Source organism: Notolepis coatsorum, assembly GCF_963971535.1.
Source record: "Notolepis coatsorum genome assembly, chromosome: 12".
Taxonomy (NCBI): domain Eukaryota; kingdom Metazoa; phylum Chordata; class Actinopteri; order Aulopiformes; family Paralepididae; genus Notolepis; species Notolepis coatsorum.
The window spans coordinates 101,592,917-101,612,668 of NC_140176.1; the positions used below are offsets into that span (position 1 = coordinate 101,592,917).

Here is a 19,752-nt window from a genome sequence, read left to right on the forward strand (position 1 = left end):
TTTGGGTGTCATTATTGCGTGCCATATTCAGGGAGGATGCTCGTCCTGTCTGTTGAGCATCATGGACCACTTGTGTTGGTGCTCGAGTGTATAGTGGTCTGAGGTCCGTCTGTAATACTGCCATTTGTTTAGGCCTGACTGTGTCTGTGATGCGTCTTTAAACCCGATGGTCCGTGATGGTTCTTTGGGCCTTACAGTGACCACCTTCGCCTCAGGATGAAATTCATTTAGCATGTTATTTCCCTGTGGGACAAATTGACCAGCTTGAGGATTGAGTTGGTTTGTCCTTCTTTGAGCTATATTCCTGTCCAGATACGAGTTCATTCCATCCGATCTTTTAGTTACATTTTAATTGGTTTCCAGCACATTGATTTTTGCATTGGCTGCAGCTAGGTCAGTTTCCAGAGCAAACTGTTCATTTTCCTTTCTTAGTTCCTCCTGCTTTTCTTCCAACTCATGTTTCCTTTTTAAAGCTTTCATCCGCTCCACTAGTGATGCTTTGTCAGCCTCTGCCTTTAGCCTGGTAGACGCGGTGGATGATGTCTTTGATACACTGGAGTGTTTTTTGTTGCTTTTCATTTGTACATGAAATGTTAGAGGCACTGTCCTCCGGATTGATATCATCATCATTTGTTTCAACAACACCATTAGTTTCATTGTCAATATTTGCATTTGATTCCACATGAGGGTGCCCAGCAGCAGACAACCAACCCTTTACATCCTCTGTGAAATGACAAAATGTCATCATTTTTGCATTGAAATATGTATTTAGCCTTTTAACCTCTTCCTCAGTCAAATCCATATTTATGAAAGCCTCATGCATGTCCTTAGCGTCCTCATAAAACTTGATGAAGTTACACAACTGAGCTTGCACATAGTTCACATTGTCAGCAGATTTCAGCAAGGCACGTATTGGTTCAATGTATTTCTTGGCCCGTTTGATTTTTGCAGACCTCTTTTCTTGGCATGTTTGCATGTAAAACGCCAACCCTTTTGCGGTAAACTTGATGCCCCGTTTTACAGAGGGCTCGGGCGGAGCAACATTCTCCACACTTGCAACGTTTGAACCAACCACAGGCGTTGTCTCATTTGTCCCAACCAGCTGCTCCATATTGTCTGATTGGTTCACACAGCCAACTTCACATCGGAGATTTATGAATGAATGTCTTTACAATGAAGTCCAACAACTCCCAATATTCATCAACATCATTTAGCGAGACAATAATTCAGTCACTCTAATAAGTTTGCCTTTTTCCAATAAAGCTGACTGATTATTCTTCACATACCAATGAGGCTGTTTTGTTCGAGTGCGACGTCCATTAGACCGTGTGGTCCTCCGTTCTCCGATCGTGTCTTTAACAGGTTGATCCTGAAGGCAATTCAAGCTTCACAAAAGTCACTGATCATCGTCTTCGATTTCCAGACCAAACGCTGGAGCGCCGGCATCCATGTGATCTGAATGATCCTCCGTTTGAGCGTGGTGTTTCCATGTCCAAACGTCCAACGGCTAAAATCCAAAACAACAATAAAAGTGTCCGCTTCAATGAGGACAGTGTTTTACTTTATGTAGTGGCTATTTGTCAACAACGACTAATAAAAACGAAAAGCCACTGAAGCACCAGGGCAGCGAATCTTACGCAGATCAGGAAGTCCATTGTCCAGGCGGCATTTGACAGTTTCGTGGCATTTATTGTAAATTAATCAAAGAATACAGAAAAAAGATGTTTGAAACTATATGACTATATGAAACTATATGATCTCCTGACGCTGGTAAAAAAACAGATACCTTCCCTGGTGCCCACTGTGCTGTTGTCCTCTAATTACACCCAGCTGTGCTTCCCAATTGCCCAAAACCCCTTCAAAGTAAAAGCATTTAGCTGCAACTCGTAACAACTTAAATAATATGGCTGTAAACAAATTAATTCAAATAAATATATTAAACAAATGTGAAAATAGTAAGTAAGTAAGTAAGTAATAGTCAATAGCTCCCACAGTTAGGGTTAAAAATAAACAGCACAAACTGACTACTTCCGGGTTTTACAGGAAACAACACAGAGTACAAGCCCAGTTGCCCCGCCCACGCACAGTCACACAGAGTACAAGCCCAGATGCCCCGCCCAGACGTTGGGCTTGCGGCTCTGCAGATATACCCTACTCTCTGAAGCTGCCGTCCTTGTTATGTGGAACACATTGGCAGCACTGGGTAGATAGGAACTGGCCCGTCTAGCTTTTCAATCTCTTTGCTATAATGTCAAATGAGGGGAAAAACTGGAATTATCCTTTAGGTAAACATATGGAAGTATTTGATATTGTTGTGGAATAGGCTAATTTGACCAGATATTAGTCACTGAGGCGGACAACAGAGTCTTTGATTAAGGAATAGAGTTTACTGACAGAATGCAGCAACATGGATACCTGGTTACAGCAACGTGGAGATACCTGGGTTACAGGCCCTAGATCTCTGAAGAACGGTGAGCTAACAAAGTATTTATACAGGAGAGTAGAAAAAACAAGTGGAGCATTCACATACATAATATGAATTGTAGATATGCGAGTGTACAGAGATATCTGTATAATGATGTACTTATGAGACAGCTTTGTGTGTGCATGTGTGTAGAGAGAGAGCGAGGGGGGTAGTGTGTACCTAGTGAAGGCTATGTGTACGCAATTGTGTGTGATGGCAAGAGAGAAGGAGAGGGACAAATGGTGTGTTTGGCCATGTGTGTTAGAAAGAGAGAGAAAGAAAGTATTGTGTAAATCTCCACAAAATGCAAGTTTTAACATGATATATAAACTTGCCTCATTTGAAGTTTTATTTATTTCTTATAATTTGCTTTTGTATATTTTTCATCAAAGCAACTACATTGTCTTTCATGAATGTACATTAGACCGCTGCTCTCAGGCACTGAGGACTGGGCTTTTCTGATAGTAAGGATTACACTTTATTTTATTTTATTTGTATGGAGGCTGCCCAGGAATTGATCTATGCAGGAAAACCCTGGACCACTGGAGTATGAATATATGTAGTTAATAATCCTGGCACAATATAAATACTTAGTGTCTGTCTTCCTCTGTCCCAGATCCACCCAGCAACCTACTGATGATTAAAAAGGAAGAGGCTCAGTACCCGCTAGACCCACCCAAGGAGGAGCCCACAGACCATCAGGATATTTCCACTGTGCTGAAGGAGGAGCCCACAGACCATCAGGATATTTCCACTGTGCTGAAGGAGGAGCCCACAGACCATCAGGATATTTCCACTGTGCTGAAGGAGGAGCCCACAGACCATCAGGATATTTCCACTGTGCTGAAGGAGGAGCCCACAGACTATCAGGATATTTCCACTGTGCTGAAGGAGGAGCCCACAGACCATCAGGATATTTCCACTGTGCTGAAGGAGGAGCCCACAGACCATCAGGATATCAGTATGTTACTTTCTCTTTCATATCTTTATTTTCTCTCGTTCTCCTTCCTTTGCTCCAGTATATTTGTATATAACCTTCTCTCCTATAATCTTTTTTGTATCAAACTGTGTTCTCATGCAACAACTTAGCATGCTTACTTTATTAAAAAGAATTTCCGCTGTACCTGCTGTGAGACAATGTAGGTTTATTGATTTAAATTACTCTACTGACGACATTGCTTTAAGAAAAACAACAATGAATTATATTATCCAGAAAAAGTGGAAAATACATATTTGTTGCAGCTTTTATTTAGAAAGATTCTGACCGGAACTCTTTTTGTTGTTGCTAGCTTCGTTACATTTCGTTCTTGCCTCACGTTCTGCTCTGCTGGGACACAGGAGCGGAGCAGGACGCGGAGAGCCCGACAAATGTACCCGCTGAGGTCCCCTTTACAACCATCGGAGCACTGGGGAGAGTCCGGGCCCCCCCACCCTTCCTAGTGAGGGGTTGTCGGGGGGACAGGACACCGACTGTGCGAAAAAAGGTGACGGCACCCAAAAAATGCACAAGGCGAGTAGACCGCGGGAAAAAAGGACCCGCGTCTACCCCACCGCGCGTCCCACTCGCTACAAGGGAAACGTACGCAAGCATAAGCTCGTGTTACCGCTCCCACACCTCGTGCGGTCGGCGTTGTTGAACCCCGACTCTGCCCGCGAGGCGTCTCGTGGGGTCAGGGTTCCGAACCCTGACTCCGCCAGCGAAGCCTTAGCAGTGAGCCGCGGAGGAGGTCCCAGCCCCATATGGCTTCCGGTAACATTTAGAATTGATATCAAGGTCCTCCTCCTTATATACAAAGCACTAAATGGAACAGGACCAAGCTACATTGCAAATTCTGTAGTCAACTATGTGCCTCCTAGAACATTGCGATCATCTACTACTGGTCTATTGAAGGTTCCAAGCCACAGTCTAAGGCAGGGGTCAGCAACCTTTTTAACATGGAGTGCCTGTTTGAAATATAGTTGTAACTAGTGTGCCTCAACAATATTCCATGCATCGTAATTTTTTTTTCTCATAATCAGGTCTTTTTAACTCTTTCAATGCCATGCCTGGTTTTCCATTTTACCGCTTGAATGCCACCATCCGCGCCAATGTTAACGTTAATATCGCCTAATCTATGTTTTAAATTATGGCTATGTGTCTAATCTGCCCATCGCATTATCAAAGACTATTTTCCAGACAGTGCTGTGAAGGCAGATTGTTTTTTTATCGCGTCGTTGCCGTTTCAGAGCAGTTAGAAAAGCCCCCGTTTTGATATAAAAAACAGCTCATTCCGGAGCATTCTATGAAAATCGTCTTTTAGTGGAATATTCCACAACGTTGATATTCGTCGGCCTTTTTATGAATCGTTTTCAAATAAACGCTAGATGATCAATATTATACGTGCACGCACGCACATTACGGCCGCGCGCGGATAATCGCCTCGTTGATTTCCTCTCGGAGTTTTACATTGAAACCGAAAGAAGACATTTCACAAAACAGCTTATAACTTCATCAAACTTACTCTGATTATCCTACCACTGATAACATAGAGTCCTTACCTGACATCAGATGGTATCCAACTGGTATATTCCAATTCCTGATCACCATTCGAAAAAATCGATACGTGTATGGATCCAACGCGACACAGTGGATCTCCATGATCCGAGGGGATCTGAGGCTCCAGAATGAACTCTAGTAACCCCGGCTGGATCAGTGAACTGGAAAATGTGGAGTACCGGATTTTTTTCCCCATTCATTTTCATTGAGTCCATTCCAAAATCACTTATGTCATCTGGGAGACGACAGGGGGCGCTTTTTTCCACAGTGATCACCGGCGCAGCTCGGCAATACTCGGGTAGGCTCGGGTGATGCAATAATTTTTCAGATCGCAAAAAAAAAAAAAAAAAAAAAAATCCGAGAAATCTCGTGAGTGGCTAGCAACCACCTATAAAAAAACACGAGAAATCTCGTGAGTGGCACTGAAAGAGTTAATGATAATTTTTACATTATTACATCATTATTGTTATTGTTATTATTAACAATATTATTATGATGGTTGTATCAACCCTAAATCTGAGTTGGGGGGGGGGGGGGGGGGGGGGAATGCAATGCAGACGACCATTTCACTCACATTTGCCCATTCATTTTTGGACACATCATAGCTCCACCTACAGGCCTAATGGAGAACACCAGGATAACACCAGGATGTGAATGGAGGGTGAATGTGAGGTATATCGTGTAAATAAGTTTTGATTGATCGCAATACTACACTGTAAAAAAAATAATAATAATAAGTTACCAGAACTTAAAAATATTGAGTTCAGTTACTGTGCATTAAGGTTTTCAGTTTTCAATCCATAATAAGTTTACAGAAAAATAAGTACACAACCACATTATTTCAACCAAATATGTGTACTATGTTTATTGTCATTAAGAACACAAGTTGACTTGGTAATACTCACATTTTGAGTAAAAAAAAATTGCTTTTAACATGTGCAATGTTCAATGAAATAGAAAAATAAATAATAAAATGTGTTGATTAATCCCACTGGTCACAATGGTGACCGTAATAATGTTTTTGTTATAAGGCTCTGCCAATGTTACTGAATGATGTAGCAATGTATTTCCAGCTAAATTGAAATAATAAACAAATAAAGGGTCTCAATTAAATATGTGGTAGTAAAAAGAACCTGTGGGAGGATTTCAACAAGATAAATGCGACAAGAGTGCAAAATATTTCAGTATAATTCAAAGCAATTTAATTTTTATTTTTTTTATACTGCTTCCCCCTGTGCCTATGAAAATGCCCCCTCGTGAGGAGCAAGTGACTGTGGATTCACTCTGTGCAGCACAGTCACGAAAGGGGCTAGTATGGACCCTGATGTAAACAAGACAAACGTCTTTCTCTGGTCTGCATCCCCTTAACAATTGTGTGTATTGAGCCGTACTGTATTGTACCCATTCTGCAATCTGTTAAATAAAGTTTTCATTCATTCATTCATTCAACCGCCGCGCTCACTGGGGCTATTGATAGCGTCAATTAATTGTTGTTGTTGTTGTTGGTACTGCCGCTGCGGATGTGAACGGGGCCGGAGGGGCTTTGGGAGGATGGGAAAGTTATTATTATTATTATAATAGTAATTGGCTATCATACGTGCCTAGCTAGCGTTAGCTAAAAGAGCCCTCGCAGTGAAGTTATTATTATTATAGCTATCATACTGCAATATAAACTGAGTTTTATAGTGAAAAGAGCAGCTTTATTTTGGTCAAGATTGAAGGCTCTATATTGCAGGAAATTGCACATACAGGTGTTCATTAAATGTAAAAAAATCTGCCACCCCTTGCAAAAAAAAAAAAAAAAAAACTTGCACCCCCACTTTCAACTATAACTAGGCGGCCATGCTGGTCCATACATGCGAAGAGTTCAAGATTTATGAACAGCTTTTTCCCCCAAGCAGTCAGACTGTTAAACTCTCATTGACTGTCCCCTCACGTGCACCATGCACTTACCTGGACTTGATAACCACTATGTTACCGCTCATAATGCACTTTATTATTTAAAATATTCTGTTATATGTACAGTGTTATGTGTTACATGTATGTATATATTGTACTACGGTCTGTGGGAGCTCCCCTGACATTTCGTTGTATACTTGTGTGCAATGACAATTAACAGTCTATTCTATGATCTGTCATGTATCTTGTATCTTGCAGTTAGGGCTCTGCGATTAATCGGTATTATCGATTAATTCAAATGAATGATTTAGGATGATTTTGAAAAATGTAAATTGATTTTCAAAAAAATATATATATATATATTTTTTAAGAGTCTCCTTTTATTTTACAAAAAGTGATGTTTGGTGAAAGTTCGATTTGCACTTTATTAATCCCAATAGGGAAATTCATTCTTGTTTGATGATCAAGAGGCACCTTTTATTTGTTTTAAGTGAAGTATGGTGAAAAAGCTAGTTATTGCACTATTAATCCCAATAGGGACATTCATCTTTGTTTGATCAAGAGTAACCTTTTATATATATATAAAATATATTATATATATTATACAATTTCTTTTAAGTGAAGATTGGTGAAAGTTAGGTTTGCACTTCAATCCCAATAGGGACATTCCTCTTGGTTTGATACTTTTTTGTGTCAAATAAAAAAAAAAAAATTGTTTTTTTTAGCTCAAGAGAAAAAAATCGATGAAAATCGTAAATCGGATTTAAAAAAAAAAGCCATATCGCGATATATCGCCATATCGCATATATAATATGACGATATTATATAAATATCGGGTACAGTTCATTAACGATACACTTTTTTAACGTATTGTGGATATCGTGATGTTTTGCCCAAGAGGATTGTGTCGCGTCAATCTGGTCCACACCCGTTCAAACTTTTGAACAACGCCGCCCCCACACACACTACTGCATCAAAGTTACTAATTATTATTAACAAAGGCATTCGTTTTGTGGCATTAACGTTATATAGTTACACGTTCAATAACATTAGCGTATTTACCCAAACATAGCAATGTCCGATGACGACATAGATAGCAAGCGTTACTGTTCATATCTCAGCCCGTGCGGAGTTGTGCATGCCCATTCTGCGGTCTGTTAATAAAGTTTTCAATCAGACAGATGTATGGAAAGGCTTTTATTATAACATTCGTTGCAATAAAATCATTATGGCTTGTTTAGTCATGCTGCGGTGCGCTGGTAATCACTCGTCTGCCGCAGGGAGCTGTTGTTGTCGTTGAGCTGAGCTCAGCTCTCGTCAAAATCAATTGCGGAAGTAAAAAACGCATAGAGCTTGCCGATTGGTGCTAAGAACAGCAGGGCGGGTTCAATCGGTGTGACGTAATTGGCAGACTCGACTGTCAATCAAAATTATTCTGTTGCCGGCTGAATGATCGAATTAATGAAAACGTTATTAACGATTGCAGAATGGGTACAATACAGTACAGCTCAATACAACAACAGTGGACTGGGGGATGAAGACCAGAAAAAGACTTTCGGCTTTTTTACATAAGGGTCCTCCATTTTCAATTCATCAAAACATTTAGAGACATACAAATATACAGTAGTTTCATAAAAATGCTAAAATGCTATTTATTGATTGATTGATTGATTTAAAACTTTATTAACATATTGCAGAATGGGTACAGTACAGCTCAATACATACAATTGTTAAGGGGATGCAGACCAGAGAAAGTCTTTCGTCTTGTTTACATCAGGGTCCCCCATTTTCAATTAATCATATTTCATATCTAAATCATATAATATCTCATTGCTAAATTAATAATAATCAGGATCAATATTATTTACAGAAAAGAGGCCTAGCTATGGGCAGCCCGGTAGCGGTTAATATGGCCAACTGTTTTATGTCGAAGTTTGAGTCTGAATGTATTTTCAATAATAATCCATATGTTGGACACATTAAAGCCTATTGGAGGTATATTGATGATTTATTTTTTGTATGGTCAGGCACTAAAGAGGCTCTGGTAGAGTTCCACTTGTTTCTCAACTCTCAGAGAGAGACTATTAAGTTTACTATGAATTATGATTCACATTCCATAGCATTCCTTGATGTATTGGTGAAAAAGAGAGACAATATTGTCCATACCGAAGTTTTCAAAAAAGAGACTGATCGAAATTCGTTTCTCCATTATAGCAGTTATCACCCACCAGAGCTCAAGAGGAGCCTTCCATTTAGTCAGATTTTGAGATATAAACGTATCTGTAATACAGATGACATTTTTGATACACAAGCCAAGGAGCTTTGTCAGAACTTTAGATCTAGAGGATATAGTGAGGCCCTTATTGAGAATTCTCTTAATAAAACTAAACAGATAAACAGACAATCCCTTTTTACACATAAAGACAAAGTAAAAAGCAACTCGGTAGCATTGGTGTCCACCTTCAGCCCTATTTCTAGAGATATGCGTGATATTGTGAACAAATACTGGTACATTTTAAAGTCAGATCCTAAGATCGGAGGTGTGTTCCAGGAACCACCCAAATACTTCTACAAACGGCAACCTAACTTAAGGGACCAGTTAGTTAAAACAGATTTTCCCAAAAAATTGACCCATTTTATGGCTAATATTCCAAATGGCAATTTTCCATGTTTGTCTTGTACCCAATGTCATGGCATGATTAAAGAGACATTTTATTTACAACCAAGTACAGGTAGGAGTATCGCTGTTAGAGGCCGGATTACCTGTAATTCTGATTTTGTTGTTTACTTGCTTAAATGCCCTTGCAACCTTTACTATGTTGGAAAAACAAGAAGACGTTTTAAAAATCGAATTTCGGAGCACAAATGTTCTATAAGAAGAAATGACGAGAAGTCTTCAGTTGCAAGGCACTTTAATAAGTTAGGACATGATATTTCTGGCTTAAAATACATGGGTATAGAGCAGGTCTTGAGACCACCAAGAGGCGGCGACAGAGACAGGCTCTTGCTACAAAGGGAATGCTTCTATATTCATTTTCTAGATTGTCTAGAGCCTAGAGGCCTCAATGAGGAAAATGTTTTGACCTGTTTCATTTGATTATTTCATTTCATTTGATTGTTTACTATTTTCATTTATCATTCTTTATATTTATAATTGAAAGATGGCTTATATGGGTCATGAGTGTTTATGTTTAGAGTTTAAGATGTAGGCCTACTCTGTATAAAAAAATATATATAACTATATATAGATATATCTCTTTGTGATTTACTGTTTCTTTCTTTTTTATTTACATGCTTTCTTTTTGATTTACATAATTCTGAAAAGGTTGTGCTTGTAAGTGGTATTTTGTACTTTTTTGCAATCTCTTGTGGGAATGTGTTGTCACTTCCTGTGTTGTCACTTCCTGTTTGACTTGTATTTACTAGGGTCACTTACCCTTCATGCTTCATGCAAGCCATTCTGAAGAAGGTGTGTTCACACCGAAACGTCATGATTACAGGCTGCCAATAAATTTGGAAAAACCTGGAGTGCGTGCCTGGACATTGTTTCCCTATTTTTTATAAATTAATAATCCAATAATCTAAATCTAATATATAATATAAAAATGCTAAATGCATGGGTATTTTATTTAGTCTTTAATGTTAGCTTGCAAACTCAAATACTGTCTTGGTAAGCCTCATAATGAATTGTTTGGGGAAAAAAAGAAAAACATCGTGATGTGTATCGTGTATCGCCGAAAGGTCAGAAAATATCGTGATATCATATTTAGGCCATATCGCCCAGCCCTAACTTGCAGTATGCGACAGAGATGATATCAAAAGCACCTAACATTTGAAGTATGGAGTGGACAATCTACACAATCATTTAAATCCCACAATTCTTTGCGCCTGGTAATTTAGGGTGAACATTTTGCAAACAAATGTAAAAAACAACATAGGCCTCCTAGCTACAGAAGCATAATTTGTCTAAACTGACAGTATGTCCCCCTGATTGATTTAGATAGCAAGTGGAAACAGCTGTGACTGTATTATTATTATTATTATTATTATTATTATTATTATTATTATTATTATTATTATTATTATTATTATTATTATTATTATTATTATTATTATTATTATTATTATTATCTTTTCTTCTTCTGCTGTTATGAACGGCCACTTCCACCTGGGTGTGCAGGTCCTCCATGCACTGTATGTACTGTAGTATGTCACACATACTGCACTCCATGTACTTAACAGTAAGTTCCAACAGAATGTAGTATGATGTACATACTTTATGTACTGTTCAATTAATTCAGAAGCAGCAACTGTCGCACTGTCCAGTTATTCTCTCTTTCATCATACACATAGCTATCCCAGAGAGGGTTGTTAATGGCATTACAGAATAAAGTCTTGGCTCGCTGTCTTCTATCTTTGAGGAGACACAAATATAAGGTTGTAGAAATAACATATTTTTCCAGGTTTTGAATTTTGACCACTTCTTTGTCTGTATGGATGGATGTATAATTAAACAACATTATCTTCCGTGTTTCCCCCAGAGATTCCTCTGAATATGGCCTCCCCTCACAGCCTCTCACACCTTGGTTTGAGAGAATGGTCTGTTTGTTTGTTGGACTGCATGAAACCATCACAGCTGGACCAGGACCAGAGCCTTTTGGACTGCATGGAAACAAGTATGGAGACTAAACTAAATATATACACACACATATAGTGATGCACGATATATCGGCCGACGGCCGCCGATATAATATAATATATAATAATATAATATATATATAATAATATGGCAGTTTTTTTACACATCGGTCCGATATCAAGATAGGGTCGATATGGGCATTTAAAAAAAAAATTGTACATGTTTTGGCCTTAAAAAGTTTAAAAATATCAGTCATTTCTGAAAATAAGTAAAAAAAAAAAGAAAAAAAATGCGTTTAGGAAAATAGCTCTTTATTTGATTATCATAAAGTGTTTTCTATACAGAGATATTGACATCGGTAAATATCGGTATCGGCCAGAACAGCAATATTAAGATCGGTATCGGCCACAATTTTCACATCGGTGCATCACTACACACATTATATATATATTTATTTATTAGCGGTGTCATGATTCTCCAAATCCACGATCGATTTCAACTTTTTATTTTAGAAAAAAAAATCAACAATTAAGTGTGTGTCACAGATGTGTTGACAGAATCCGGCTATAGGGCGACAATAATGTGGTCAAGAGGCATGGTTTCTATCTTTAGCCTTTAACTGGCGTGGTTTATTTATTCACATGGTATGAGCAGCAGTTCTAGAGTTCTCCTCTCACTGAGAGGCTGGGGGGAAAGAGGTAGAGTAGGAGGAGACATCTCTATTTATACTTGCCACCTGGTGGTGTTCTTGAGTGGCTCCGCCTAGAGCGCCCTCTAGTGGAAACAGTTATATATGCAGTTATACAGTTACTAACAATCCTACATAGATCCTCTGACTTCAACACTCCCACTTAGGGTTGTATTAACATACTGGATAACTTCTCCGAAAAACATTTTACAAAGGAAATAATATAATCCAAAACATCAACATAGTATGGCAGTCAATATTTGCACATTAAACATGACCTTAGCAAATCCCTTCAATTTTTAATTTGGAACAGGTTCCCTCATAGTGTCTGCTACCCTGTTGTCCGTTGGACAGTAAACCAGTGTCATTCTTTCTTTGATGACAGATCTGATGAGATGATATTTTCTATATCGACATGTTTACATCTATGTCGACACACTGGGTTCCTAGCACTCACAATGGTTCCCTGGTTGCCCTCATAAACAACAGTCTTCATATACATACACAGTGTCCATCATTTTAAATGATGTTGACAAAACGCCCCTCATCTTCAAAACCACCATATTCGGTATATAGGATACATTCCAATTTCCTATTACATATTAAGCAATATACTCATAATCTTATCTCCATCACTTCGAGCAGTTGTTCTGGATAAATACACGCCTGTATGGTCATAGCTAGAGCCATATATTCGGCTTCACAAGTTGATAGTGCCACTGTGGGCTGCTTCTTTGTTTTCCACGAAACCAGTGAGCTGTCTGTGTTCAAACTCACACAATATCCTGTGGTACTCCTTCTATCTGTGGTGTCAGCTGCCCAGTCTGCATCACTGTGGGCTTTAAGTCCTAGACCCTCGCTTCTCTTTCTGAAACACAATTGTTTATCTGCTGTACCTTTTAAGATAACAAAAGACATGTTTTGCTGTAATCCAATGCTCCTCTGTGGGGTCAGCAAAATGCTGTGACAGTTTACTCACTATAAAACATAGGTCAGGGCGGGTACATGTTGTTAAATAAATGAGGCTACCCACAGCTTCTCTGTAAATTTTTACATCTGTCCGTTTCTGAGCATCCTCCTGATAGCGTGAGGAGGCGGATGAACGCCTGAACCATAATATCCCTGGAGCGGTAGAGCTCCGGATATTCTTTGGCACGAAGACTGGATTAGGCCTCAGAGTGGCACCGCTATCGAAACGAATAGACAGACACTCAGGCCACACCGAGAGAGCACAGAGCTCACCCACGCGCTTAGCGGAGGTGACGGCCAGCAGGAACGCAGTCCCAAAGGCCTTGCTCAAGAGGCTCAAACGGGGCCTCGGACAACCGACCGAGGACCAATTGAAGATCTCAACTCTGAGCCAGAGAATGTTTCACCGGCTTAAGGCGCAGAGCGCCAAGCAGTAAACGCTTCACAAGAGGGTGGCCTTACACCACTCTTGGAAAAAACGCCACCTACCTGTGTAACCCGCGATAGTGGAGGGAGCATGCGCGTTCCGGATGGTACCAACCACAGAAGGATCCATCCTCTCCAGACTCACCCTCTCACCAGCCAACCCATCCGCGGCTGGCCCAGCACAGGGAACTAACACAGAGACCCGTGCGCTTGAGAGAGGGCCCGCGATGACCAAGGAACAGGCCATGAAGGGGATACCAAGAGCTGGATCAGGACCGGGAACCAAACGGCTGCGCCCCGGTCCGGCGCAATCAGGATCAAGGACCTGCGCTCCTCAACGTACCCGCCCCAACAACTGACCTAACAGATGTATGGGGGAAAGAATCCCAGGCGGCACGGCATCGGTCCCAGACCTGCCTGACTATGTCCGGACGTAATCCCCACCCGTCAGGGTGAGGACCGCCCCGCGACATCACACCTGTACCCAGGGAGAGAAATTAACTTTTTGACTCACCGGCCAGTGGCTGGTAGATGGGAAAAATCTACCCGCCAAGCATATTTCTTACCAGCCAAAAAAACGCATTTTTTTGTCACATATAAAAAAAATTCAGTACATTTCAAGTAGATAAGGTATTATGTTGAATAATACACTTAAATAAGAGGCCAGAGTAAAATTTGAAGCAAATTATTTTAATATATTGATTGATTACTTAATCAATACAAGATGTCAATCTTAAACTTAAATTGTAACCTAATGTTAACATCAAACATAACAGAACATAATAAAGTGGCGCAGTGGGCAAGGTGCTCGCCACTAGTGCAGGATATGCTGGGTTCTCAAACATAACAGAACATAATAAAGTGGCGCAGTGGGCAAGGTGCTCGCCACTAGTGCAGGAGATGCTGGGTTCTCAAACATAACGGAACATAATAAAGTGGCGCAGTGGGCAAGGTGCTCGCCACTAGTGCAGGAGATGCTGGGTTCTCAAACATAACAGAACATAATAAAGTGGCGCAGTGGGCAAGGTGCTCGCCACTAGTGCAGGAGATGCTGGGTTCTCAAACATAACGGAACATAATAAAGTGGCGCAGTGGGCAAGGTGCTCGCCACTAGTGCAGGAGATGCTGGGTTCTCAAACATAACAGAACATAATAAAGTGGCGCAATGGGCAAGGTGCTCGCCACTAGTGCAGGAGATGCTGGGTTTGAGCCCAGCTCTCGGCATTGCTACCAGCCTGGCTGGTCGTTCATACTAACACAATTGGCAGTGTTAGGGGTGGGAAAGCTGGTGGGTGGGTCCTGGTTGTTATAAAAAAAAAAAAAACATAATAAAATGTGTAAAATAAATAACAAATAAATAAAACTTAAAGGGGAACTCCAACATTTTGGGAAATTAGCTTATTTAACATCTTCCCTGGAGTTAGACAAGAAGATACATACCTTTTTTGTCTCTGTGCGTGCATTTTAGCTTTGGGAATAGATGCTCCGTTAGCATAGCTTAGCTTCATCACTGGAAGTGAGGCAGGACAGTAGCCTTACAGTGCCTTACAGTGTATTGCAAGGTCTGACATTGACCAAACTTGATATGCATGACCTTGGTGGGCTCTAGGTCAACTCCTGAAAAGGGGGTCAATGTCAGACCTTGCAATCAAAAGTTAGGGGGCGCACTGAAATTATGGCAAGGGTTATTAGCCCCCTAACTTTTGATTGCAAAGTCTGACATTGACCCCCTTTTCAGGAGTTGACCTAGAGCCCACCAAGGTCATGCATATCAAGTCTGGTCAATGTCAGACCTTGCAATACACTGTAAGGCACTGTAAGGCTACTGTCCTGCCTCACTTCCAGTGATGAAGCTAAGCTGGTGGTATGGCAGATTTGATCAATGCATAAAACATTGAAACATGTTACTAATTCTAAGCATGTTTGTTGTTATTTACTTTATTTATATTTATTTTAGAATACTGTTTGAGTATTAATTTTTGTTAAGAATATAGGACAGCATTATGCTTCAGTCTGTACCTTTTCAGTCACTGTAAATCAAATATTGTTAAATGATGGTGTATATTGCATTGTGTGAGATGATGACTGAATAAACTACTACTACTACTACATTACATATGTTAACTTTTGGAGTACTACTTAGCATAGAAATCTAGAGCCACTACCTGTTCCAAGTGCTGGACAAGCCCCTGGTAACCACGCAGGAAATGGTCCAGGGCACGCAGTAGGTGTCCTACCCATCGGGTCCCGCCAATTCTGGTGGGGACCAGTGCTGTGTGCCCAAGAGCCTGGAAGCTGTTTAGCAGGTTGGCCCTGTTCAGTGGACTGGTGTGGTAGAAGGTGTAGAGCCCACTGATGAGGTCTTCTTCTACTTTCTGGAACATCACATTGGAGCGGATGGAATCGGCAAAGGCCAGTTCAAGGCGGTGTGCCATACAGTGGATCCCGATGATGTAGGCCTTGTCCCCCTTCAGCCGGCTGACCACACCGTTCCTGGCTCCGGTCATCACAGCCGCTCCATCTGTTGCCAGAGCAACCAACTTGCTCCCCCACTCCTCACACACTCCATCCATGATGACAGTGATGGCATTGGTTATGTGTGCCGCGTCTGCCTTCTCCACTGACTTGATGCCAACAAATGTTGTCTCAATCTTGCCGTTGTGACAGAATCTGACATACACTAATTCCTCCTCTTTCACAGAACTGTCTGTGGAGCCGTCTGACAAGATGGAGAGAAATTTTCTGTTTTTTAAATTCTCTCTGGCGTGGTTTCTCTCAGCCTCTGCAACATGGTGCATGAACTCTCTGGCCTGCTTCTCATTCCTATATGTTGAGCCCACAGCAATGCCTTTCTTTTCATCCAAACTGCAAAAATCCAACAAACAAATAAATGAATTCAATACAATGAATAAGGTTATCTAATCTACACTGTATAGCTGCCTGGAACTTCTCAAACATTTCAGTACATAATAACAGTATACTGTATAATGAGTTATTTTATTGAAAACACAACATAAACAAGGCTATGCTAAATAAATGACCAGATCAGTTCACAGTTGTGAGTCTCACGTTATTACAAGAATACTCTACATGCATTTGTGCTTCATTAACAGGTTTCATATAGTAGTCATGATACTAGTGATACTAATTTAAGAGAATAAACATGTTCACTTACTTGCACATCCACTCGAAGTCCGTAAAGGGTCTTGCATTCTTTCCAATGGCATGTACAGTCCGAAACATAATCTTCATTTTTGTGCTGGTCTGTTCTGACATGGCTGTTAGCCTGGCCACAGAGGGTCTTGAAAGGAGAGGCTCCGATGCAATCCGCGACGCAGACATGGAGCCAATGTGACACTGGCTCTGTTCATGGTCACAAATTGCTTCCAGCTTCATAGATGTGCTCCCAATAACAAAAGTGTTGTTTCTGTTTTTGTTTTTTGCATACTTGCGGCACACCGAACAAGTCATCACTCCAGCCCCAGCATCATACTGGAGCCAGTCTCTTGAGGCACCACTAACTGCATCTCCAAATTTACACTCGTCTCGAAACTTTCTTTTATTAGGTGGTCCCGCTCTCGCTGCCACTTCTTCCGCGGTGAGTTGTCTTTTTACCGGCCGGCTTTCTCCTTTAATATGGTTCCACATACTGTATCAGTGAGTAACGTTATTTAACGTTATTACATTTTGCGTTAGCTAGGTGGGCGTAACGTTAGCTGAGCTCCCTACAGAGCAGAAGAAGAGCGTGCAGCTGATGTCATGTTGGTAAACAAGCCAACGAGATGACGTGCCGTGAGAGACGGGGTTGCCAAAAACTGCGACTGTCATAAAACCAAAACACACCGCAGATTTTTTTTTTTTTTACATGACGATAAGGTGCCCGCCACACGCCGGGCAGACCTCTCAGTGGGAGGCGCCAAACGTAAAAACTGAGCGCCAATGGCGGGTGGCAGGCTTTAATTTCGCCCCCTGCCTGTACCCACATTCACCCTGCCGGGGATGTGGAGAGCCCTCAGGCCGCGCAGATGGAGAATGCCCATAGCCAGCCGCCCGCCGCCCGGTGCAGACTGGGGGAGCGTACTCCTCCCTGTCTGTCTATATACGACGCTGACGTCGTATTGTCCGTCCTGATCAAACACCGTTTGAGGACCAGAAGGACCGCTTTCAATACCAACACATTGAACATAGCGCAGACCGGGCAGCATGGCTTGCCAGCTGCCCCCTACTGCGTTGGCCCGACGTGTCTCCAGCGAGGGAGGCGTCGGTGAAAAACGTGACGTGTGACATCCTACTGCCTATGGGGACCCCCCTGGTGAGGACCCCAGGCCCTCCCCAGGGGGCGAGGTCCCCCAGTACTGACACGGGAACCTTAGCCGCTTCCACTTGCCTCTCACCGGGTCCATTTCCATACTGGAAAAGAACCACCTCCGTAACCTTCTCCTGGGGTGAAGAGGAGGCCAAGAGGGACCACGGAATGAGCAGATCCCATCATACCGAGCAGGCGTATCACGGATAGCTCCGTAACCGTCCTAGGACGGAACCTCCCGAGCGTGTCGACAACACTCTCTGAGAGGGATGCCCATAGCACTCCACCCGTTGACTGGGAAGAGGAGTACTCTACTTCCAGTCTACAGCAAACCCCAGGCTGGTAGGAAACCTGCCTGGTATGAAACCTGACGATCCACCTTGACCGCCAAGGACCAGAACGTTGTCAGGGCAGAATACACTTCGTAACCTCTGACGACGCAGAGGCCCCAGTGCGGCCTCCACACACTTGGTGAAGATGCGGGGAGCCAGAGAAAATAACTCGGTTGTCTAACAAAACAACAAGCAGCATTACTAACACCAGCGTTAATGCCTAGTGGCGCAGATCCTACCTTGTGTGAGGTAGCTCGATAGCTACACCTCACACGCCGTCCCTCTGTCTGCTGTCAACAAGACGAGGAGACTACAGACTCGACGCTGAGATGCATCGCAATGCATGAATGAATGAAAACTTTATTTAACAGATTGCAGAATGGGTACAATACAGTACGGCTCAATACACACAATTGTTAAGGGGATGCAGACCTGAGAAAGACGTTTGTCTTGTTTCCATCACGGTCCCCCATTTTCAATTCATATAGACATTTATGACATACACAACATACATGACATTTATGGCATAGGGACATATAGGTATTTAGTACTGATACATTTGTGACATAAACGGTATTCAAATATACAGTACTGTTACCCCTAGATCCTGACAGAGTATATACATATGATGGGGAGGGGACTGTACATTAGGAGGGGGTGGGTGGGTGGGAGAGAAATATACATACGGCGGGGAGGGAATATATACATGCGGTGGGGAGGAGACTGTCTATTAGGAGGTGGTGGGGGTTTTGGGCATTTACGGTGGCCAGTTTCGAATTGCAGCCTCCCGTAGGTGCTCTTTAAGAGCGGTTTTGAACGTTGCAGAACCCATACGAGCGCCGTCAGAACATGCCGCGAAGATTCCAGGGGTAGGCAAATCTCCGGTAAGCACTCAACATTGCGTAATTTCTCTAAACTTTTCATTACAACTAGTTTCACAGGGTGCAAGCATCCGCCATGATGGAAACAAAAATAGAGGAAGAGCGAGTGGTGACCACGCCTAGTGCTATATAGTATGTCAGGTGCTGGGTGTATTTGTTTTTATTCTGTGATGGAGTACACTAGGTACTGGAGATGAGGTATATCTCGATGGCGAAGAGCAGGACGCGATTCGCCAGTACGACTATATAACTAGCAGCTACCAGTAGTAATGCAGGCTACTGGTGAGCTGGTTAACTAGCAGCTACGCTGTGTGTTCTCTAAAAGTAATGCAGGCTACTGGTGAGCTAACATAGGGTGACCATATTTTGATTTCCAAAAAAGAGGACATGCTGGCCCCAGCCTCGAGATACTTAATGTTACTCAAAGTTTACTCAAAGATGCCTTATTGTTTTAACCTCTTAAGCCCGGAGCCTTATTTTCTGAAAATCTGCCTAAAATACATACCTTAGTAAATGGAATATTGCTCCACTTCTACAAGGTCCATTTGCATGTTCTTGGTATCTAGTGAAAGATAACAGTGTTTCTAGCCTTTGATCATTTAATCCACTCGT

General features: G+C 41.7%; 1 protein-coding gene across 1 annotated transcript in view; it reads left to right on the forward strand.

Annotated features, from left to right (window-relative positions):
* Positions 1–19,752, forward strand: part of LOC311237994 (uncharacterized protein) — a gene marked incomplete at its 3' end in the record, with an annotated part of 101,476 nt that overhangs the window by 39,511 nt on the left and 42,213 nt on the right. The window contains exons 3-4 of the mRNA XM_084325965.1: positions 3,081–3,425; positions 11,441–11,575. Of these exons, the coding sequence (XP_084182091.1) occupies positions 3,081–3,425; positions 11,441–11,575 (480 nt within the window). The remainder of the gene's footprint in view (positions 1–3,080; positions 3,426–11,440; positions 11,576–19,752) is intronic.